Consider the following 25,817-nt stretch of genomic DNA (forward strand, 5'->3'; position numbering starts at 1 on the left):
GATCGCGCACACATGCATAGATGTACCTAAAGATTTTGTTTAGCTAGATTAGGCTAATTTTGTTTTAACAAAGGAGAGATTATTTTAACCTTACTTGTTTTCAAATGAAGATGTGCAACAGTTTAGGAGACAGAGGATTACCAAGGGTGTAGTTAAGACTCTCCATCTAAAGCCTTACTTTTACATGTCTGAGTAGTGGACAGCAGGTGTAAGAATACTGTGCAAACAAGGACAGACACTTACTCCTTCACTTGAACAGGACGACGTATATGTAGAAGTCACCGAAATGAATACACTACTGAAATAGCTTCTGGTGGACTAGAATTCAAGTTACCTCTAGGACTCTTCACAACTGTATCTTCAGTAGATCAAGAATATGAAAATAGAGATCCTGAAGCTTTGAAGAAATGCTCTAATAACAAACCTCACTTTCTATTGCGACTTCCGATACTTATTTCTTTATGGAATGACTTGTATGGATATCTGATTTTCTCAAGCTCTTCTTTTTCTTAAGTCTGCAACAGTCCTATATGATTGTGCATCCTGAAGCAATTCTGATACACTTTGGGGAAAAAACCCACAAAGTCAAGAAAATGCATTGAGCTGGACTGTTCCCCAGAAAATACTCTTAGATGTCCGAGGAAAAGCAGAAATGGCCTTCTAGAAAGAAAATACTGCTCCTCCCTGTTTCTAAGGTGGTAGCAGCATGGATAAAGCAGCCAAAAGATCCTTCACTGCAAGAAAAACAAAGGCAAAAACTTTTTTACCTTAGTACATGCAGTAGTAACTACCTCCTCTGCTTTGCTAATTGCACAGCAATTACAATTGCTGATGCAGGAAAAAACACAGTGGTACAGTTGCTGACTTTACACAGCACTTTTTGTTAAAAATTCAGCTAATCCACAGATTAACACACAAGCCACAATAAAAGCAGAACCAAAATTCTTGGAGCTCTACCAAGGTTAAATTAAGTAACCATATCATTCTCCATATCTGACATAAAACATCACCTTTGGTGGTAAAAGTAAAACCTTGACTGAGAAAGCCGGAGAAAACACAACTGTAGGAGGTTTCTTTGCTCACAGTTCCGCTTCCACCCTAGTCACATCCTTACGTCAGACAAGGAGGACCTACACAGCTTTCCACCTTTCTAAGTTTTGTTTCCTTGCCTGCTCATTTCCTAACATAAGCGTCTCTGAAGTCAGATGAGCATTCGCTCTTCATTCCAGTAAGCTTCGCAGAGACTGAGTTATCTTACACAAAAGTATTAACTTTATTTCCTAGGCTTTCCGAGATGAAGACCTCATTCAAGGTATTAAGACTTTACGCTGCCCCTTCAGCAGCTGAATGTTCTTTTTAAGGGAGAACATATAACCAAAAGATTGCAAGCGCCACCTGCAACGGATATATTACACTTTTTCCTCAGGGAAAAACATGCAGCCTTTTAACAATCTCCTGCAAGTTTTCTGCAAAAAGAAAAGTAATTCCATCCCTTGGGTGAAGAGGGTTAACCACTTCACGTTAATTCTCATCCTATAGAATGCATAATCCAGAGATATCAGATATAAGACTAGCAAATGTCAGACTGCCTTCCAAGGAAAACGATACGGAGGAAAGAAGTACTCCTTGGCCACTTTTGCCAACGTATTATGGGATTTGGTCTACTTTCCGTGCAAACATGCATTGTTTCTGCCTGGCTATTAATGAGTGAGATGAATGTTTCTAATGCCTAGTATTTCTGCTACTTATTTCTATTTCTCAAAGAATAGGTATCACCAACTGGACTTCCGCACACCCTCTGCAATCTCTGAAAATACTCTCTGTATCCAGTGAAGGAGAAGAGCATTGAGAAACGTAACTTCAGAAGAATTAAATTTGATTTACATGAGGAGACTTTCATTCAACTGCCTTGATGGAAACCTTGCATATTTATCAGAAGAAGCCTGGTTTCACCTTGATCTGTTTTTCCATCACTTCTGAAAAACAGAAGGAATGAGGAATTGTCCTTGAAAGCCAAGCAAAAAATTCCCCTAGTATAGCTGTTCTGAAAAAACTCCATAACAAAGGGAAAAAAAGGTTATTTAGCAGTTTCTCTTTTATCTAGTCAAGAAAAGACTTTCTCGGGGGAGGAGATGGTCAATCTCTCATTTATACCATCTGGAGACAAGTCCTGGGACTTCTTCCTGATGGCTGACACTAAGTCCAGACTCAGAACAAAGATGTGGTCTTTTGGAGGCCTAATTGTAAAGACTGACACAAGGGAATAAGACTTTCATTTGCTTCTGTGTGCTATCGCTTAACATGAAGGGATTACGAAATTTGGTACAATCAGGAAGGACAAATCCCAACACAATATGTTAGATGTCCTCCATTATTGTTCAGTTTAACAAAAAGCAATTTTAGGTTTGGCTAAGCGCAACTGCCTGTATTGGGAATTGTAAGAAAATATAAACATGAATGAAGAAACTATTTTACAATGTAGGTGTCCACATCTGGTGATGAAATTAAGAAACTTGTAAAGTTATTTGATTCTCAAAGTTTGTAGCTTACTCCTTTCTTACTTAAGAATTTCTGTATCTTAGTGATTGTCAAAGGCATGAAGCAAATTATTTAAAACAAGGTTTTCTTGAGCTTAGCCTCACTTTGCCATTCCCTAGCATGACTGTCTCCCCGCCTTATAACCTGTAGATGATTATAAAATTAACTAATTTTCCCTTGAATTTGAGAGATGAGTGGGCCATTGAAATATTCTAATTACCCACAGAGCCCATAATATACTTCTGCTTACATTAATTAATATCTGTGACTGTGTATACATACAAATATGCACTTTGTACACAAAATACAGTGTACCACCTGATGTGTGTTTCTTCTAGCCTGCAAGACAAAGATTACTGATCATAGCTGAAAATGTTACCTGGATCTGGGCTCTGTTTCCAGCTGTTATATTAGATATTGTCCAGCATGCCTCCTTCTTGATAGATTCTTTTGGGCTGCTTAGCAAGTGCAGTAAACTCTGCAGGGCTGAACAATTCAGAATTACCTGAACACAAAAGAAATAAAAGAAAAATAAACAAACCACACCTTAGAGGAAATTTAGGATAAAGGATCACAGGAACAAGGAATCAAATGTCTTCAAAATCTATAAAGCATCAGATGATCCCAAAAAGTTACGGAAAAAAATCCAACACAATAAAAAACCCAAAACAAAACAAAAAAAAAACCAGAGCAAGAACCAAGAAATAAATGTTTGTATTTTATATGCAGGAAAGCTAATGAGCAAAACAACTGAGTAATTCAGATAAGAGGTCATGCCTTCATTATGATTTCAGTGTGACCTGAACACAAGAAGATACTAAGTCCATTAAAACCAAACAAAAATAAGATGACAGTATTTTCCTCTATTCTTGCTTTCTGTATTTTTGCATACCTGGAAACTCCAACTATTTCTGCTTTCTGCATCAGCTGGCACAGTGGGGAAGACTGTTGCCAGTGTTGTGTCCAATGACATTATGCACGGGCAATCACTATTAAAAAATTGTTAAAATTTGCAACTGTACAGAGCACAAGAGTTGCAGGAAAATCTGCATTTCCAAAATAAAGATTTAAGTGCCTAAAGTAAAAGAGAAAATGTCCCAAAACAGGTATGTTACAAGAGAGAATACTTGATTATGTAAAGTTTGATAGTTTTGACCCTCTGAAAGGGCATAACAAGGTTCAATGACTGAAAAATTAAAGAATTTTTTTTTTTTTAATTAAATAGCAACTTCTTACAAGTAAATACAAAACAGGAAGAGCCTAAGAAGCATGGTAGTTTTGCCTTGTATGGCAAAAGCAGGCAGCTTAGACAGACAGTGTGGTACAGAATTTTAGGAGAAATTTTTTAGTCTGTTTGCAGAGATCAAAAGGATGAGGGAGTCAAGCTGAATCATGGTGATGACTTCTGCATCTTGGAATCTGAATTCCCTTGCTCATCTCTCTCTCTGACGCTACACATACTCCTAAAACCTTTCCATTCCAAATTAAGATTAAAAAAAGCAAAGGTTAAGGTTCAGTATTTTATCAGATATCTGCTGGGACAGGAGAGTTATTTTTTCCTCACACATACTGTCTATGGTTTTGGCCATCTCCAATCACCGGCAATTGTTAACTGCTGGAAATGAGATATGAAGCAAAGCAGGGTTTGTGCTGTGAGGCTGTACGGAGAAGTTTTCAGGCAACTGTTTTCTATGTTGCTGACATACTCGGAAACGTATCGATTGTCAACGCTGAGCTCTTCCTTTGCCCTCGCACCCCTGATTAAGGACTTTCATATGCGTTCTGGACCCCTCTTTAGCATACAGCACAATCTGCAGGCAGGACTATCAAACTATCCTACTTCAGCATTCCTAAAATTCTAGAGAACTGCTTATGGTATGCTCCTCTTGAAAAAAACTGCATGCAACAAAAATGCTTAAACATTTTCTTGAATTGAAATCTACAATTTATGCAGTATTTAATGACCTGCATTACATGTGATATAGTGATCCCTTGTCGCTTTATTTTTAATGAAACTATGAAATCACAAAAGGCACCTCATTCTTATGACTGATCTGCAAAACAAAAGCCACTGAGAAAATACAAAAAAGCCTATGCAATTCAGCTACAGGAAAAATATTGTAACAATCAAAAAATCATGTTAACCTCCTCCAGCACTAGAGATAAGATATTCAAACAGTGTCCTGCTGCTAAGTCATCTTTGTCTCTAATCTCGTTCTACAGAATTCCAAAAGATACATTTACACAAACCAAAAAATAAGCATTGAAAGAAGCCTCAAGGTTAGGAACCTGGATTTTAACCTCGGCATAATTTACATGGAAGAAGTAATTTAATGCTTTTGATGGGGAATCATAAGCTTTATGCATCTACACCTCACTGAAAGCATCTTTCTCCAAACTCTTCACATCACCTCACATCCCTAACTGCTACCACTGCCTCCTGGATGTCCATTTCACTGCCTCCACTGCACACACCTCCCCATTCGCAGCCACTACCGCTTTTTGATCGATCCCGTTTCTGCCATCAGCTTTAGTAGAGTCAAGAGCCCACCACAGCAAGCCTCTTTGAGCCCGTCACTTCAATCCAATTTGGTTGTGCATTTGTCAGGCAGTTCTGCACCACACCGGCACGCTTTTTAGTTTGTAAACTAGAGATGGAGGCCAAGAGTCAGTAAAGTTTCAAAAGCAGTAACCTACTCTGTACTTTCCTTCCTCTTATTACCAATCGAGCCTCACAATAGGGTATCAGAATGCACAGAGTGGGGAAAAAGCCTTAACATAAGGTACAACAGCAGAAGCCCCTCACTGGAGCTTCTGCTCTACATCTAAAAAGAGATTGCCACCAGTGGGTGACAGGTAACACATGCGTGCAAGCAGACTCTCTGCTCCCACAGATTTTAAAAATTGGTGCGAGCTGCTGCCTCTTGCAAAACCTACCACGCAGCAGGATGACAACCTAGTGCCTCTGAAGCACCGGGTTTCCTGGCTCCCAGTTTAATTCCAATACAGTGGTGGACGTCACTGCCTCCTACCGACGCTTCTCCAAGCACGTACCCTGACACAGTTACATACCATCCAAAATCTGACCAGACACTCTTTTTTGGCATATTCATCACAGACTGTCAACAGCGTCAAATGTGACAGGCCTTCGATGGCCCTACCATGACGCATCATTCAGAAAAAAAATTCAGCCTAAGAGGCAGACTTGCTTTCAACAAACCAGAAAAGAAAAACTCGAAGGGTATTGCACAGCTTTACACAAACCCCAGACATAGCTATGGAATCACCAGCAGTTCAGGACTGAACAGAAAAACTATGAAAACCATCACAGGTTTTGAGGCAAGTAGTGGCATCAAGCCTTCACTTTCAGACTTCAAAAGGAACAAGAGGGAGTGCTTGTGAATAGGTTACCACAACTAACGGAAAGATGAACGGCAGTACAACACAAGAGAAAGTGAATCCATACCTGGGTCTGGATATCATCTCCTGTGACGATGTTCCCAACAGCTCGTAAGGCAGGAGATACAACTTTGTAGTCATTGTGCCTAAAATTACCAAGGAAAGATCTAGGTGTTAACCATCCTGAAACATCTCCACCTTTAGCATCCTCAAGGAAGGAAGATCCATAAGCCAGGTGAAAACTTCCCTGCTAAGCCTGACTTAACTCTCACTATCTGAATCAAAACACTCTGATTTTAAACTAATGGTAAATCTTTCTAAGGTTTCTAAATATTTAGGCCTTTAGATATCATTCAGCAGCATAAAAATAAAATATGAGATTAAAAAATACAAGTACTTTGGAGTATAGGCATCTTTGGGAGGGAAAAGAGTAATCAGCTTTAGCTATGAAACACACTTAATGTAGCACATGCAAAGGCAGAGAATGAGCCAGAGGAACACGGAGAGAAGCTGTGTGTTTAACCTACACAGCTATTTGATCATCTTCTGTCATCATATGCATGCCCCCATCATCTTGTTAAATCAGGATTAGAACAGGAAGGGTGAAGTAAGGAATTTTTTTCTCAAATTAAAACACTTCTTTATAAAAAGGTACCTTAGGTAATACATTCTATTAGTTAATCCAGCATCAGATTCGCTTTAATCTTAAAAGCCTTGAGAGTCCTTTTTATCTACATCACTGAAAACCATTATTTCTTGTTCTTGGGTAACTGAATGCTCCATGTCCTTCCCTTAGACCTGAAGAAATGGCTGCCTGACCCCAACCCCCACAGCTACACTCTACTGACCCAAGTGTGCGTATAGTCTTCCACAGTAAGGTTTTAGGAAATGATCTACATTTCAAGTCCCTAGTACTGTCAATTCTAGTAAATTTTACTATTTCTTACATTTCTATCTTCGACATCCTTCAGAAATTTCATTGCTAGGTAATTATACCGTGGACTTCAACAGCACAGGGAAGATTCCAGTATATATTATGGATTTTACAAAAATGCAGCTGTTAGGTGCAGGCAAAAAATCACTTAAACAGCAAAACTAATACAAAAAGAGTTCCATTGTTTCTGTTACTCCTGACAAATAGAGAAGATTGAACACAGGTAAAATTAAAACTCAAATCTTGCTTTTTGGAAATTACTACATTTCAAGACATAACTAATTAAACTTCCTATTGCTGGAACCTGATTTTAGGGAAAAAAGCCGATAATACATTTACTCAGAACAAATTTCTTACATCAGCAATTCCACAAGTCTTCTGCAGACTCCTGCATCAATCACAGCCTGGATTTTATCGTTGGGGCCATCAGACAAATAGGATAAAGCCCAGCAGGCATCAGCTAATACATCTGTATCATTGACAAAGAGCAGCCAGGAAAGCACACTAAGACAAGGTGAAACCTGTAAGACATTAAGAAGAGATACATGCATTGTGCAATTAAAAGGGCCAGAAGATCTATTAACATGTCAGTTAATTTTGTATGTGACATTATAGGACTAGGCACTGCCATCTCAAGGTTCAATACTCAGAAAATTTCAGGCTTAGGTAGCACTTCTGCACAGGGCTGTAGCTACACAAGTACGGAGGAGCATGTCAGCGGAAAAGTACTACGAGAATTCTTCAGCCTCTATAGTACAATGCCTGGCAACTTCTACTCGTACTTGTCCACTAAGATGTGCCATACTTTGCACTACAGCAGCCAAGATGTACAGAGTCATGTTCTGCTGTAGGATGGTCATCTCCAGTACAGGAACAGTAACAAAAAGCTAGGAGGCAACAATATTAACATGGTTGTTGTGAATGTCTGCCCAAAGGACTAAATACATTCAAAAACTTCATCTGTAAGAAGCCCATACATTGTTTCAGAGAAATTCCGAAATATTTCTGCTCTAAGTTTCACCACCTGTACTGCTTATTTGGCTACCACCACCTCACAACACATTTCCTTTCAAACATCTCTTACCTTGGCAAAATCTGGAGGAGGATTTTTCCCTCTGCAGAGGTTGGACAAAGCCCATACAGCATTTCGGGTCATAGTGAGACGGTTCTGTTTTGAAAGCAATCTAAAGACAAACCAACAAAAAATTCTAACCTTTGCTTTTTAAAAATCAAAGCCAGGCAACCCTGCAGGGTCAACTTCAGGAATCATTAAAATAAACTCAGGCCTACATTTTAACATACAACAGGGCAAAATATACTAGGGGTTTTTTCTATAAAAATACGTCCTGAGGAACATCATTCTTGATGGCTGGATACCAACACATGCTAGACACACGAATCCTAGTATCCTGACAAGAACAATAACCATTACACTAAAAGTGTCTTCATTTAATTGCTTAGATACTGATGTGGCAGATTAACAGTCAAAAGGCACAGGAACTGCAACAAAACTACTCTAAGTAGAAGGACGTGCAGGTACTTTTGGAGAGTAGTCTCTTCGCTGAAGTGCGTTTTTATGTCAGTCTCAGACTATCAGCCTCACTTCTACACTTCTGTATGTTAACTAGTGAAGGAGAACAAAACTTATCCTCAGAAAACATGTATACAGGTTTAGGGTTTCCCAAACATTCAAGACAGTCATGTATGTCACAGCAAGCACCGTTTACAGACTTTCTGTGCACACTGGCTCCAGTCCCCAGATACAAGAGCCTTGCCCACCGGGTTCTTGTGAGAACACGATTCTACAGAACACCCCAAACCAGTCTCTTCCTGCAGTTGTTAAGGGGCGGCATCCACACACCAGCTGCAGGGTTTGGCTTCTGCTCCATAAGACACAGGAAGCCCAACGAGGTGATGAACTGTAACAGTGGCACCTTCATGGCATCTGCATACGGAAAGTGTCCCCTCACATTAGGGCTATCACACTGACCAAAGCTGCGTCAACCGCTGTTACGCTGTGAGTCCCCTTACACGAGATCAATCCTAGCACTGTCAAAGACATCTGCGGAGTTGGTTAATCAAGTCAAGCCCAGCATAAAGCCTCCAAACAAGGCATTTTCCTGACAACTTAGAAATGACTAGCCACAGTGCTCTTTGGCCTAAGAGGAATGCAGTAAGGCAAGACCTAGTTTTTCCACAACTGTAACAACTCAGTTTCTTTTTCTCATAGCCATCCCACACCGTACCAATGTCTTTACGAGAGCACTGGAGAACTCCGCTGCTGCAAACAGAGTTTGCAAAGGACAGAAACTGAGTAATCCTAATTTGGACATGACCACACAAGATGGTGTCACTGTTTCAGCGATAATACGGTCCTTCAGCAGAGGACCATCAAGATAATTAGCAGACTAGAGAAATGACACACAACAGGAGGGTTAGAAACCTGGATTTGTTCAGCCTTAGGAGGACACTGTGTAAGGGGAGATAGAACTGCTGCCTACAACAGTTTAACAGGTGGATGCAGAAAAGAGGAAGCCAGACCCTTCTCAAAGGTGCGTAGTGACAGGACAAGAGGCAACTGTCACAAGGTAAAACATCAGAAATTCTGATTCGGTATCAGAACACTGCTTTTCACCATGCTGTGGTCAAATACTGCAACAGGTTGCCCCAGGGGGTTACGGAATCTACCTGTGATGTTCCAAATTTGACTGGTTAAGTAGCTGAGCAATCTAATCTGATCTCACCTACTATGAAGGAAGGCTTTGCCTCGATGACCTCCAGAAGTGCCTTTCAACTTAAATTATTCTATGACTCCATAATAAGCCCAAGCATCCACCCACTCTGTAGAATAAAATAGTTCCAGCTTAGCAGCTCCTAAAACATGTTTCCATTTTAGCTCCATTACAAAAGTAGCTCAGGAGGCGCCATTAAAAAGCCTGATTAGTCCACAATAAAAACAATCATTATTATTCTTCAAGGCAAAAAACAAACTTCAGTCTTATCAGACACTGAAGCAAAATTCTGGAAAACATTAAAACAGACTTACTGCAATAAAGGGGGCAGGATATTACAGTCCAATACATAGTCTCTGCACATAGTGCTGTCTCCAGCGATGTTGCCAAGAGCCCATACTGCCTGCAACAAAAAACAGAATAGTAATTGCTTTTATTCGCACAACTCAATCAGTTTAGTGTATGTATTAGAGTGGGAGATACTCTGTTCTCACTGTTAAACCCTGGACAACGTACAGAAGGGGAATGCATTTAGGTGGAGTATTACATATATACACCCAAGCTCATTATATGATTCAGGAATATTTACACAGATTTAACAGGAATACCAGAACAGCCAACACATATGTCTCCAAAGACTTTGTAGGCAGACATAACCTTGCTCTGTCCACAATATGAGAGATCAGCTTATCTCCTCAGACTTAGTAACATACTAATTCTATACTCCTCCTGGTTCAGAGCTGGTTCAATTCCAGATGTTCATAGCACAGGTCAAGCAAGCCTGTATCTACCCAAAAATGTTTGTGTGGAACAGCCCATATTAGTATTTCCTAAGAATCTATAAAAGTATGTGTTGTTTACACAGTCATATTAAGAATGCTGACACCAACTGCGATGAAAATGAGAATCTATATGCAAGATTAACCAATATTCAGAATCAAAGAGTTCGCAGGGGCATATATTCCCTAAGAGAAAGCTATACAAGACAAAACCAGTGTTGCCTACTAAGACATCCGCATAGCAAAATGCAAGGACCGGTATTTTCTCCCTTGGACATCAGTACTACTGTAACCCTTTGTTTTGAGAAGAAAAGATCTAAAATACCAGAAGATAATTAAAAGAAGCATGAAATCCATCTTCTGTACGATTATAAGAATAAAACATTTAATTGGTTTTGATTTCTATGTTTGGGTCAAGTGATGATCTTATAGGTCACTTCCAACCTTAATGATTCTGTGTGGTTTTGGTATCGCTGTCCACTAGTACAAGAGCTATAACTGAAAAAAATTAAAAGTAGTTTATATGAAGTATAAAAGCCATTTTATGAATTCCATGTGATTTACAGACAATATTTTGTCACACAAGGAAGTGTATGAAACTCACATTTGCTATTTATTTCAAGTTAGCAGAGGGCTAAGTGTCTTATCAAATAGATAACATGTATCTGCTTATTTGGTGAGACCCATGCAATGTCTACACAACCACTGGAAATACTTCCAATACTGCACATGGAGGACAAAAACAATCCTTTTTATCATGGACAGCAGCTGAATGTCCTCCCCAAATTTCTCTTCAGTTGAAGACTTCGTATTTATTTGCGATAAAATGTGTTACGGTGCATAACTATTTCTCCAACTGAACATACACGAGTTCTCCACACAAAATAAACATGATTTTCTCTCCGTATCTCTACTTGAAATAAATTACTCCCCTAAAAAAAAGACAGAATAAGCCAAATTTGATACAGAAAGGAAATTCTCAGATAGACTGAAATAAACTTATTTATTCATTATTGATATGATGCCAATTGATTTGTTGCATTAGATTTCTACTGTAACATGTTTTTAAACAGTAGCAAAAGATGCTACTTTAACAAACAGACTCCAACCACTCTACAGGCCCAAAACCACCAGCAAATCCTGCAAAATTAATACAGCTAAAACCCAATGTAGACACAAAATATATGTACAGATGTCAGCTTGCTAGATACAAAATAAGAAGACTCCTCCTCTGTACTAGTATTACCAGTAACACCATAGATGGATCAGTCGGAAGTCCCTAAACTGCAAGTTGTTAAGAGACTAGGAGATTGTTCTGGGGAAGGATTAGTTTGTTTTGTTCTCCTACTGTTTTCCAGGCTTCTGCTGTCAGCCGCAGTCAGAGACAGGGCACCAGGCTATACTGACCTTTGCTGTGAAACAGCACGGCCGTCACTACGCAACGTCCCTCCAAAATCGATCCTCATCATGAAAACGTGTTTTTCATTCCAATTCTTATTATTTTACAACTGTTGTGACAACAGTTTGCCTGAAATAAAAGTATAACCTTGGGTCTGGCAGCCTCATGGACTCAAAACATAGAAGGCAGCTACTGGAAAAATTTAGCTTAAGAGACAGAACATATGCCACCTCCTGCAAAATGTCATTCATATTAAAACTGTAAGAAGCCACGCTCGTGGCTCAGTGCAATGCTTGTATTTCTGCAGCAATGAGAAGCCCGAGGAATGAACCAAAGATTTCAGCTGGTTCTAAATAAACTTGTGGATCTCCTAAAAACATTTAGGGGTGAAAAAAGTTAGAATTTGCAGTAATTTCCTTTTATTGAACATGTGAGTAGCTTTGTATGGAGATACAATCTCCTTGCCTGGACACCCTTACACATGTTAAAACAGCCCTGGCAAGCCGTATTTCACTTGTCTGTGGACTTTGTTTCTGCCATTGTAGCAATATCTATTTTTAGGGTTGACAACAGTGATAATCGCTTAATCCAAGAATCCATTCTGACCCTGAATGACAGACTGGTTTCGCAACAGCAAATCTCGCATCAAAAACTCTGACCAGAGAAGTCAAATAGCATCTCTACTGCTTTTCCACTCTTGATTTTTTATGGCAAGAGAAGTCCGGCCGAGTAGTCTGATATCATGGGACCTGGTAAGAGACGAGGTTGCAGGAAATCCTTGTAACACTAACAACTGGTAGTACACAAGATGCAAAGAAATTGAAATATCTTTAGAAAGATATACAAGATTCCATTCAAGAAAGGAAGATGTCTTTCCTTAAGGAATTACTTCAGCTCTTCAGATAATTGCAGAACATAAGTCAAGCGCATTTAAACTCTTCTCCTCAGACACTGCTATAAATACAAAGCTCTGTCATTGTTCCCACAGATGACATGTGAACAATGACAAGTGTCTTCAGGGTTTATTTGTCTGGATAATGTTCAATGATTTCCATTGCTTCTTTCATGCGCTCCTCAAGGTGCAAACGGCTTGCTTGCCATAACATTTTGGCTTCATTCTACACATCCTAAATGTTTTTATCTTCTTTTCTGGATAGATGCAGAGGTAAAAGGATATTTAATTCCATTAAATTGCATCGTTTGTTAAATCCAAAACACATTTGACTCTTAAAAAAAGTCCCATTTCAGTAATTTCCCATATCTACATCCAGACCTGAAGATGAAGAGAACGTGTAATTTTAAGATTTGTAGTCTGACCTTTTAACCAACATCTTAGGTAGCAAAGTTGTGTGTAAATTGAAAATGCAAATGCTGCCTTGTCAATTGACAGCGTCTACTTTTACACACCTGTATAAATTTTCACTTATTGCTAGTAGCGGAGTAGGGATTGCTGCAGGTCTCCAATTTATTTTACTCATTATTAAACTCCAGTGTTTGTTCCTGCAGTGGTGGACAACTTCCATAGTCATTAACAGCAAAGTGCAAGTTTTGTAGAGTACTGTTGAGCCATATGGTGCCTTCTGTGAATAATCCACATGCTTTCTGACAACCCTCCACTTTCCCCTGGATTATGAAGGCTCTCAGACATTATTTCATTAGGCCTTTGGATATTTAAACCAAGTGCTAAACCAAGCACCAACAGTGCATAGAGTCTGTGCCTCTTGGTGGACAAGAAATACTATGAAGCGAGAATCAACACTTTCTCTACTTTTGGCCACTGGCTTGGGAAATGGATCTGATGCTGGGATGAAGACGGTGAAGACTAGCTTGCGCACAAGTGTGACTGGATAAGCAGACACAAAGAAGGATACCAGAAGGCCAAATTCCTAGGAGATGACTTCTACTACGCCCCAACACCGAAAACACCTTTCTTTCAGTGGCTGGGGTGGTCATAGTTCCTTATTTCTCACACCTCATCCACCCAAACAGAGAAAGTAGCTCATACTCATGCCTCAACTGTTTTTCCCGATTTTGATTACTAAAACCTAGTTAGTAGGACTGCTGATGTAAAAGCCAAACAGAACTTGGACACCAGACTCACAGGTCACCTCTGCCAAAAAAACGATGGTTACCAAAAGGAATAGCAATACAACTAGAAATGGAAAAAATACTGAGGGGAAAAAACAGGTGGGTTGCGCTAGATGAAAACACAAGTGTTCCCAAAGGAGAGCAGGGCAGCTGGGGATGCTCCTGCCACCAGCTGTCCAGCAGAGCCCAGTGACACATTCCTGTCACTGGGAGATGATGTCTACCATCTCAGGGAGCATAATGCCTTGCATGGTTTTTGAAGGAAATTCAGTGTTCATCAAGGAAACCCAAATTGACATCTGGGTTTTAAATACCTCATCAAGGGCACTCAGGAGGGAACTGCAGCTAAGACACTGCTGAAGCTAGATCAACTTCAAACATATCTAAAGGGCTTTGGTGGAGTCCTTCACTGTAAATAATTTCAGGCTGACATATCTAAATTTCTGCACGTCTTTTGGAAGAAAAAAACGAGGTAAGTGGAAGAAGTCCAGGACATGTGACACTGACTAAATCTAAAAATCGGTACACCAAAACCAGAAATGGGGCTGGCAGGGGAGAGATGTAGCCAAAGAGTTTTTCATAAATAATGGAGATGTAGCTTCTGTAATAAACTCTGTTTCTTTGGAGGGAAAAAAGGATGCCAAATGGTTGGACCACTGATCACAGGGAGTATCTGAGAAAGACTGATATACAAGGCAAACAATGAAAGAGTTGAAGGATGGTAGGGTAATTAAATGTCAGCCTGCATAGCTTAGTGCGAAAGAGATCTTATAAAAAGACAAAAGCTATAATTTCATTAAAATACATGTTGTTTAATAAACATAGTTATAAAGATTCCCTCATGCTGACTTCCATAAAACCGATGATTTAGAATCACACTAGACTCAGAAACTAGCATATGCAAAAGAAACAGTGCAACACATTAGATTAAAGCTGGCTTATAAGTATGAAAAATAACTGCTGGGAAAATCATGATCAGATAAGGTAAACTGGTATCTGCTCCTGAGCCACTACTGAGGGAAGTTTGAAATAAATTATAAACTCAATGGTGTAAGTCTGTAAGACTTACTGTAAAACAAAAAGAGTGGATAATGATTAGCCAGTAAGCCAAATTAAAATAATATTAAATATGAATTGGTTTTTAGTTTATGCATATACAAAATTATATTACCACTTACATTTTCTTCTACAGAATTACTATCCCACTTAGCACAATGAATGACTTAGTAAACAGAGCTTTCAATACTTCTTTTTCCCTTCATCCTTCACTGTACGGTCGTAGGGCTAATTTTTGGCCTATCTGCCCTGAACATATAGTTATATTTTCTGTATTTTCCTGTATTTTTGTAATTTGTTGCAAAGGTAGCAAGAGTTGTTTGCAAATAATAATCTTCACCGTACTGCTGTGAAAGAAAATAAGAATCATCACTTTGCAAGAGAGAAAGTTATGGCCAAATACCTTCCAGTTTCAGAAATTCAGCCTGAGAGGCCCAGATCTGCCCAGAACACAGATTTAACTACAAAAGTCACTTGCGAAAGTGCCGAGTTGTCCTCAATTACAAAATGAAATGCAAATTATTTCGCACTGAGCATTCAAAAAACACAGAACTAGTATCTACTTACTGAAAACTGATATAAGCAAACTGTCCAGCATCAGACAGTAAGCGGTACATTCATCTCAGACAGCTGCAATTGCCTTAATCGTAAGAATCTCTTCCCTTTTCTCTCCTTCATTCACTACAATGTATTCCAACTTTAGCAAACAGGGCCACAGTGTGACAAATAAAAGCCTCCTTTACTACCCACTGATTTGTTACCAGGGCAACAATCTGTACATACACTAAACGAGATGAGAGTCATCTGGAAAAATACTATGCAATTGTGTACTACTGCTATCCTGTAATGCAGAAGTACAATAGCTAACATTTAAGCACTTACCGCTTTTAATTTTTGTTTTAGTAGGTATTACAGTGAAGTGTTTGGGTTTTTTAAAAGCTGTCGGAAAAAACAGAATTTCTTTCACGCTGGCCTGCCTTAAACCCAAAGTCAATCGTGAGCAGGGCTGCAACCTCTAGACCTGCAGCACAGAAAGCCACCATGAAAAGGTGTAGGTAACACTTCGGAATGGCACATTTTCCTTCTTTAGCACAGCTTACTACAGAGCAATTTGTAACTGGTATTTAAAGACCTACTGGTAACAGAGAGATCATGGATTCAGCACCTGAATTACACAGAAAAATAGTTTCCGGTAATTATAGCCCACTCTGCCTGCCTGCAACCTGAACTTTAACATGTCGGCAGCTGATTAGGAGGCAGAGGGGGAAGGAGACAGATAAACTACTTATCAGTGGCCGCTAAGCTCTTCTGTTAACTCACACGTCTCAAGGCTGAAGGCTGCACAGCTCATTCTAAACAGGTTCGCTCTTCCCACCTCTCTCTGAACATCAGCAGGGATGAAAACAATAATAAAAAAATAAAATAATAAAAAAACAAGTCAGCTCTTGCAAGAAGATCATTAGGAGCTAAAGAAAAAAATTGAGTAGCCCTTACCACACTCAAAGCATCAATCATGCTGCAGGAACAGCACTGTACAAGAGATGCTTGAATTTGGAAAGTAATGCCACCAGTTTCAACCCCAGAAAAACAAACTCTAAAAAGCATCATATAGCTAAGCCCAGATGGATTTTCACATGGGCAGATAAATGCTTGCTTTTGGCAAGCTCCCTATCACATTTCTAGTTTCTACAACAAAGACTAATTTCTTCAAAGAAAGCTAAAAAAATGGACAACAAAAATAATTATTTCCTTTAATACAATTTTCTCAAGCACCTGAATTCAATTTCTCTTAAAAAAAATCTTTTCCAAAATAACTCAGCCTGAGACAGACCATTGAAAATGGAAAGTTGCAGAGCAGAAGAACTAGAAAGCTATAAGCAACTGAGAAAAAAAATATGTGTCTGTCTGGTGGAAAATGTTAGGCACCTTTAAGTACAGGTAGTACATTCTGAGCCAGCTGTTAAGAGAGAAAGGCAAGTTACGCAAAGCGATCCCATGCTTATGAGTCGGGACCCCTCCAATCATGCATCTCAATACAGCCAAATGTGAGGTCAGACATCTAGGAACAGAGAACAGAGGTCACACTTAAAGGACGGAGAACTGAACCCGGGTAGTCAGCGACTCTGAAAAGAACAATGGATCATACTGGATAAGCAGCTTAACCTGAGCTTGCAGCCAGCTTCTGTGGCAAAGAGTCCGCAAAGACGTCTTGGGTATTTACACACCCAAGTATCAAGTAGAAATGAAAATGAGGTGCTACCTCTGCAAACTGCTTTGCTGGAACAGTGCTACTGGAATATCCAGTGCTTGTAATTTCACCACCACGAAAAGATACTGAAATGAAGAGATCTTGAGAAAAGGGTCACCTAAAAACAAACCAACCACCACAGAAATACCCTCATAATGAGAATTCAGAGCGTACTTCAAGAAAAGCTTAAGCTATGGTCTGTAAGCAGCTATCGGAAAAAACAGAGAGCTTACTAATTGAGTAGACAATGAAACAAAAGCAAATACCTGGACCCAAAGCTAGTCAATATTGTACAGTAAAGGTACATACTTGCATGTTAGGATTAAGATTAACTGAAAATCTATTTGTTAACATGATTAATATTTCATCATCCTAAGTCTTCAAAGCAAGATATGTCAAAAATACATCCTTGTTCAAACACAAGTTATGGACCTCATGCGGAAATTACCAAGTCAAATGTTTGGTCTGTGCTTTGCAGTGATCCCTTTGGGCCTTAAAGAATATTAATCTACTCTGTAAGGAACGTAGAGAACAAACTATAATCTCTGAAGAGAATAAACAGTAATTTTCACCCATGCTTTATCTTCAGGAGAAACAAGCATGAACTTCCCATCTCTAAAGCAATTTTTTAAATAGGGCTTCTTGAATTCCTCAATAGACAGAAAAATATTAACCCATTAGAGATCAAAACACATTACTCCATTGGCTGTGGTTAAATATATCATTTCCAGAAAAAGAAAAATACAACACTTGCTTAGACATCTTAACACATCCTAGGTAGAAAGGGACTGTTGTGCAAAACTGCCAAACACTACATTTCCTCTAAAGGCTTTCTTACAGGATAGCCTCGTTCCTTTTTGGGGAAGGAAAAAAAAAAAAACACACAAAACCAAAACAAACCAACCCAAACAAACAAAAAACCCAAACAAACCAACCAAAACCAACCAACCAAACAAACCCAACCCCACAAACCACCACACATACACCCAAAAACCCCAACACCATTCTTAATCTTTACCTGTTCCTGTACATCTTCAAACTCTGAACTAAGCAGCTCTATGAAGATGGGGACGGCTCCTGCTTGGATCACTATTCGAGTCTGAAGGGAATTCCCCGAGGCAATATTTGTCAGCACCCACGCAGCTTCAAACTGGAAAACAAAACACAAAAGAAAGTTTACTAGGAGCCTTCTGCGCCACACCAAAAATGAAGACTAAATGTCTTTTAAAGACAGAAAGAATTGGCATAGGGAAAGCATGACATATTACTAATTAACACAGACAATTTGCAAAGAATTGGAATCATACACTTAATAGTTACTGGTATCACTCGAAATCAAAATTTGCAGAAGTTCCTCATGAGAACAAGATCAAGTTTGCTGTGGCTTTTCAAATACTATTTTTTGCTGTGCAGTTATATTACCTTTGGTCTGTTCTACTGCCTTTCCTTGCTGGCTAAGAACCTAGACACAAAAAAGGAGTCTTCCCACAAGACATCCGATACCTGCATTCAACGAATCAGCAATGACCTTGCTGAAGGTGCACAACGAGAGACACTACCAACATTGTTTGACAAAACTTCATGGATATAAAGCAAATAAAAGCCATTTAAAAAACCCAAAAAGAAACAGGAAAGGAGGTTTAAAAAAAAAACTGTGATCACAATCTGGTAGAACTCTGCAACTGCAGCAAGGCGCTCCTCTCCAACTCTGGTGATTGGTATTGCTGCCAAGAGTTATTAGTGTATGATGGCTTTATTCAAGACTTGAAGTACAACTGAGATCCTGAATTAACACTTCACATCTTTTGATTTAACTGGTTTTGTAATTTATTTTTCTTTTAATCTCAATGTGCAAAAGCATTAACTTCTTAAGCTGAAATGCAACTTTTAACATTTCATACAGACCTCAGAAAACATAGATTCTGGTGGTAGATTTCTGCATGCTTTTCAGTCCCAAAATTATTACACTAATTATTACCCTAAATCTAAATCCTAGCAGATACCATCCAGAATCTAGAGAACGAAGACTGCTAAAAGTGGAATGAAAAGGCAAAAATCAATGAACAATAAAAATAGAAAGTTGTATGCTATAAACAACTGATTTTGACATTACTAATGATTTTTATTAAACTGATGTTGATCCAGGAGTATTCCAGTGAAAATCCTGATATACTTTTCAAGACTAGCTATCTCTGAAGAGCAGCAAGGAATTGTATTTAGGATTTAATCATAAAAGCAACTCCTGCTAAGGAGACACACACAATCCTGAAATAGACCTGAAATAAGAACTCCACAATGAAGCCTAGGCTTGTAAGGCTTTTAATTTTCAAGTGTTAACAATTATTAAAGACTTCAGTTTTAAAAATACAATTAATCCTGCCCTCCGGACCAACTCAAGGGGAAATTATCTTCTGGTAAGATGTGATCAGAATAAATGATTCCAAAATACATGGTTGCAATATACAAAGAGTACAGGCTGCAATAAAGCAGAAACACACAATGTCAAAACAGCAAGACTCATCGTTAATGAACTAGAAGCAAAATGTTCAGGCCAGAGCTTAAGGCCAACATGAAATGTACTGCTTTCCTGTAATTTTACTTTCTCTGAAGCGAGTACCCACTGTTTTGTGTTACAGTATAACAGGACTGTTAGTCATCTTTCAACCACAGAGGTTTCTTACTCATATTTTAGAACTCGCCCTTTGGCTTCCTAATGGATGCCACCAGGCTGAACTGTTCACAACGCAGAGACTCACCCTCTCTCCAGTCATATACCCATAACGGAGAAGAAACACTATGTATAAACAGATTAATCAAATTTAAGACCAAATAGCAGGTACTTCTCCTTGCTCAAATGTGTACTTTACTTCAACTATTTATAAAACAAGTTTTGATTATGAGCTAGTCGTAAGATCTCCCCATCTTTCGTGGAAATTCTGTTAAACTGAGCTCTTCCCAACATCTAACTAGAATCAAGGGGGAATTAGCTGACACCCTTGTGTCAGCACCACTTAACATTTCAGATGGTGCAAGTATAGAAAGGTTCAGTGAGGGACAGTTTCTCTCCTCCCTCTCCACTGTGGACACCTGATGCTCCAGGATGTATAAACTAAGGAACAACCACATGCAAATGGCAAAGGATAGAAAACCAAAATACTTCATGGTAATTAAAGTTAATTAACAGGAAGAAAATCTCATCCAAGGGATGATCTTGGTATCTGTGTGGTGGTGTTCTTTTTAAGATTTCTCTCTCCATCACAAAAAGATTTTGCACGAGACAAATTTACTTATTCATGTATGGTTTAAGTGATCATGGAGAAATGGGGAGCTTTTTTAAGGCTTGAAATCACTCGAGTAAAAACTGGACAGAGGAATTCCAGACAAATTAGGCCTCCCTACCACTGATACCAGAAGGCCAGTTTTTACTGGGTATTCCATTGACAACACAGAAGAAAAACGCAGCATAAAGTCACATAAAGTTCCAAGTTCACCAACATGGAAAAGATTCCACATTCAATCCACTATACAAGTAGCTATAGTATCTGAGCAAAAAAATACTTCAGTGTTTCCAGAATGAGTTGAAAATCTTTCCTTCTACAGCTAGGCTAGACTCAGGAATGCCTAAAATAGGAAGCCCAAAATCTATCCTTGTGCCAAGGAACATGTTTGGAAACACTGACAGAGTAAAAACAAATATTTAAGTGAGGTCAAGAGGAACTTCCTAACTGATCACAGCAAAACGTTCTACCTGCAGACCCTGAACTGCCAAGCAGGCAGACAGATTTGGCAAGATGAAGGAAAATTAACTAGTTGGAATGGAATATCAAGAGCAATGTACTGGGGTTTGTATTTTCAGTGCTCTGTTACAAACTCTTTAGGACAAGCTTGGAGTTTTCAACTTCGAGTGATTTTTGCTCTTTCCGTGTAAAAATCAATACAATACATGTCATACCAGTAAGGCCATGAGAATTTCACTCAGTCTACGACTGCTTTTGAAGTTTTTTAAACTAGAGATGTATCTGCATTTGATGAATTACCCTCTACCCTTATCTTCCCCTCCTATTCAAATATGTCCTTCAAATATTAGGAGCTTGTCTCCCTGTATCTGCCTGTCTTAGGCTTCCATGCTAGAGGCCCTATAAGTAATAAAAGGCATTATTTTTTTTTTGTATCAGATTGCTTACGAACTTTGCACTGGAGTTGCAAACCAATAAACTGGCTTAAATCTGATATACACCCTTAGGTACTGCCCACAGACTCCTCAAAAGTAGCTAATACACCTTTGGAATTCTGTGGGTATCAATCTGAAAAGTAACTCCTATAAACGATACCTTTTCTCTAATGAGTGAGGGGAAAAAAGTATCAAATTTTTTCATATCTCCACTCACCAAAATTTGGATTTCACATGGCATTAACAAACTTGTTGCCTTATGCATTTTGAAAGAACATTGATTCTAACCTGTATATTGTATTTAATGATTACCCGTTAACATTTTTTTTCTTTTACTAGAGAATTCTTTTTCTTTCATTTTCTACTAGCCCAGAAGAACGAACTCTGACCAGAGAAAAGGACAGCTGGAAATGAGATGAAGCTCCAAGAAGAAAGTCCAAGACAAATTAACCACCATTGTAGCAGACACAATTTAGTTTTTTCAAACCAAAGCAAGTAAGTTTCAAGGTTTCTATGTTTATCATTATGGATTGTAATCCTAATTCTAAACTTTTTTTAATTCAATTAAATATTTAAGTCGTAATTCTAAAGATTTAAAACTGTCTTCAATTAGTACCAAAAAACCCAAACACTAAAGTTTAGTTTAATAGCTTTTCATCTGGTGAGGTCCAAATTTCAAACTCTGTTTTTGTTACGTGAGAAAGTGTAAAGACCCCATCCTAGCCATCACACAACACAACTCAGACATCTCTCTCTCCTGTTCCCATCAGAAGTCTTGCTAGAAAACCTGAAGATAAAATAGCTTTTTTACTCTAGTGAAGAAAATGAGAGGAAGTACAGCTAATTAAGCACATCACTGATTATTTTCTACCTAATTTGCATCACCAAATGCCTTCACAATATAGGAAGATAGATATATTTTTATACCTGTAATGTACAGTTTTCTTTTCGTTTGAGGAACTCCACAAACCTGGCCACCACTCCTGGTGTGCTTATGACTTCATCTATTGGGGGATTTGGTTCTATTTAAAATAAAAAGCAAAGTTAGATACATTCATTTTTTTGTTGGGAAATTTTCAAGTTACAGCATCAAAATAATATCCAATGACATACTGACTCCTCTTTTCTGAAAATGTATTCTTTTTGTGCAATGCTGTTTTACCTATACTAAACGGCAATGGATTCACATAAATCACCAAAAGTGAATTTTGAGGTAATGGGGTAATATAATTCAAAACACTAAGGCACTCAGTAATCCAGGCAGACCAACTTCACAGCAGTGGTTCTGCGGTCACTCTGGCACACACAGAGCTCAGCTTCTGTAAAGCAGCATATTTGAGCCATAGAGACACCGTCTACAACACATTACAAAGCAGAGATCACATCCACATCATTTAGTAGTTTTACACATTTCAAGAACAGAACCTAGCTGACATTTTCCAAAACAGAGCCTCACCCAGAAATTTCTGTATGAAACTCAATCTTTATCATCGTCAAAGTAAAAACATATGCCAGGGACGCTTCTACATTTTTCTCCAAGTAATTTCAGCCCTTACCTTTAGAAAGAAGCTTTCGGAATTTCTGGGTGGCTGAAAGCTGCTGTTCTGGACTATTGGAGAAAATCATCTCAATCATATCAGAGGTGATGACTGCACTCTAGGATTCAGGTGGGGGAGACAGAATGAGAGTGACAGAGAGCAAGAGGGAGAAGAAAATCTGGGATTAGTGGTAAAAAGGATACAACATTTGCTAAACTGGTATCAGTTTTCTCTCTTGTTGAGTAAAAACCTAAATAAGAGCAGTATGGACAACAAATTAGTCATCATATATGTACATCTACATAAACAGTATCATTCTTAACTGTAGTCTTTCTTCTCCGGAAGCCAAAATTCAAATTTGACTTAAGCTATGGCAAGAAAATTACTTTTCAGAACCTCTCAGCAGTATTCTCTCCCCTCTTTTTCTATCTCCCCTCCTCTAAAATAAATGTAAAATTGTCAGCTTCAACAAAAGGTAGTTTAAATTGGAATAGCAATTACAGTTATGCAAGAACACCACTTTGATTATGCTATTGTTTAGATTCCTGCAACATGTACATTTTGAGTCATTCTCTTACACCAAAATGTACAGGACCTGTCATTTTTAGAAGAGTTGACAAACCTAATGCTTGTCATAATCAAACAGAGTATTAAATTTTCCATAATACTGACAGTTTCCACTAACACAGCTAAATTAAATCAGCAACCTTTCTTATGCCAGGTACAACCTGACATTCTGTTCATCACGCATGTAAAGAAGCATAAGGGAAGTCAGATTTTTTTCTTCCACTTCTTCTGATCTAAATCCTCAGATAGATCTGATCCAAACCCTTAGATAGATAGGGTAACAGATGACAGTGCTGAAAATACTTAAGCTTTGTCTGTAACAGCTAACAGCTCCAACTGTTAAGACCCTGAAATTAATGATATTTAAAATAGTAAACCATATAATGGTAGTACCCATCTCAATCAGACAGGTTCCTTTCCTTAATTTTTACTATCTATTCATTTCATATAAGCTTTCACACAAATGACTAAATGGTATTTAGGACTTGTCTGACGTTTGAAGACTATCTTGAAGAATAAAACGTTACATTCTATTAGTGATCTACCACATTGTTTACAGGCATTTCTCTGTTTCTCAGCAATTTTCAAGGCTGGTATAACCACCAACAGAAACCAAGCCCAGCCTGATTTCCATGAAAACATCATGTGCATACCCCGAGTACAGACCTAAGTGTGAAGATGAGGGGTCAGACTTCAGTCAGGACTGCACTTTACTTAAATCTCTGTTACAGCCCAAATCCCTTACCGTTTTTCTTTCCAGGGAGAGGACTGGGGTAAAGAAACAGGGAAAAAGCGGAAGAGTCTAATTTCCACTAAAAGTTCTTTCTGTAGGATGAAATTTCAGCTTGGAAAGGACACATGCAGATAAATAAGCTAGGTCTAGCTGTGTTTCCAACACCCTCACTAAAGATGATGCCACTTGAAAGTCTGCTAACAAAGATTTCCACTGAGCCCCTTTTCACTTTGTAAATTGCAATAGCACATTGCCTGGTTTGTATTTTCATGTTTAAAGCATTATGAATTTCAGATTTTAAAACCCCAACAACTCTGGGCAACAGTTGATAAAATCACCCATAATGGTGAACATCAAAACCAGGAAGTAATCAGCCTGCCTGGAACAACGACATTTTATTTAATTCTCTGGAAAGCATATCCACTGAGCAACCACTCACTCTATCCGTAACACTTTTCTCTCACGTAATCTGTTCCAGGGCAGTTCACTCGGACAGGTGTTTAAGAGCTGTCCATAAGCTTTTTGAATGCCGTTTTCCACATTTTTCTGGAATTCCATTCCCCTCAAGTCACTGCACGACAGGCCGGCTCAGTTTGAACAAACATTGTATTCCTTTCTCATCACTTACAGAGGTCATCTCCATGTTGTTCATCTGAGCCTCATGGAAGCCACCATCTGACATCACTTCCTCCTCCGCTTCTTCCTCGGCTGTCGCAACATTTCGGCGTTTAAACAACTAGAGAGAGAAGGTATTTAACATGTATTACATAGCCAATATATACACAGCATGGCATGTTAGGCTGCAATAAAAACGACATACGCTATCACCTGAAAGCGTACAGGACTGGCTACAGGACTCCTCCACACAGTAAATGGAGAAAGTTTAGTCATGGAGCAAATGAAAAGAGCAACGTGCTAGAATACTGTTTCCCAACATTTCTGGAAAATCCTCACTGATATTCCCTTCTGTTCTTCACTGTCCCCCTCCATCTATGAGCTATCACTAGCTTCCAGACAATTGCTTGCAGCTGAGTGGCAGAGGATGCTGGAGCTCCGAGACCTGAAAAATCGCAGTGTACAACAGATCTTTGCAGAACACCTGCAGCGGCTGGAGTAATTGAGTTATGGTGGCAAAGAGGAGGCTTTGGAGGATGATCACATGAGATTGAAATTATACTGGATGAAGAGAATTTGGTTGCTACCACTTAGCGAAGGTACCCAGTTTGAGATGTCGTAAGGAGAGCTAGAGAGGCTACAGCTTCTCCCCTTAATCCAGCTGTCTGACTGGAAGAAACATCAGCAATGACAAGATGGGTTTGGGTTTGGCCTGTTGAGTTCAGGAAATAAGACTCCAGCATCAAGCCATGTCGGATTTGCACCACTGCAGACACGCAAGACAGAGCCCTGACACAGACCTGCTGTTACCCTTCTCTCCAGAGAAGATGGGGAGGAAACAATATGCAAAACTGCTAAGTCTACAGCAACCCCAGGTCAGTGATAGACATCCTTGTGGAATGTTATTCCTTCTAAGCTACTGTATGATGTGCTCGCTCAAGCTCAACAAACATGCTCAAATACAATCTTAAACGAGAATTTATACGTTGGCAAGTTATGTGAAAATTCAGATTCCTCAGG

At 38.9% G+C, this 25,817-nt stretch overlaps 1 protein-coding gene across 1 annotated transcript in view; it reads right to left on the reverse strand.

Moving 5' to 3' along the window:
- KPNA1 (karyopherin subunit alpha 1) overlaps window positions 1–25,817 on the reverse strand; it is a 56,581-nt gene that overhangs the window by 12,824 nt on the left and 17,940 nt on the right. The window contains exons 3-11 of the mRNA XM_059826460.1: window positions 24,811–24,918; window positions 22,901–23,000; window positions 22,272–22,366; window positions 18,192–18,323; window positions 9,918–10,006; window positions 7,956–8,055; window positions 7,229–7,392; window positions 6,005–6,083; window positions 2,918–3,043 (exon numbers count right to left, since the gene is read on the reverse strand). Of these exons, the coding sequence (XP_059682443.1) occupies window positions 2,918–3,043; window positions 6,005–6,083; window positions 7,229–7,392; window positions 7,956–8,055; window positions 9,918–10,006; window positions 18,192–18,323; window positions 22,272–22,366; window positions 22,901–23,000; window positions 24,811–24,918 (993 nt within the window). The remainder of the gene's footprint in view (window positions 1–2,917; window positions 3,044–6,004; window positions 6,084–7,228; window positions 7,393–7,955; window positions 8,056–9,917; window positions 10,007–18,191; window positions 18,324–22,271; window positions 22,367–22,900; window positions 23,001–24,810; window positions 24,919–25,817) is intronic.

Source organism: Gavia stellata, chromosome 1 (genome assembly GCF_030936135.1).
Source record: "Gavia stellata isolate bGavSte3 chromosome 1, bGavSte3.hap2, whole genome shotgun sequence".
Classification (NCBI taxonomy): Eukaryota; Metazoa; Chordata; class Aves; order Gaviiformes; family Gaviidae; genus Gavia; species Gavia stellata.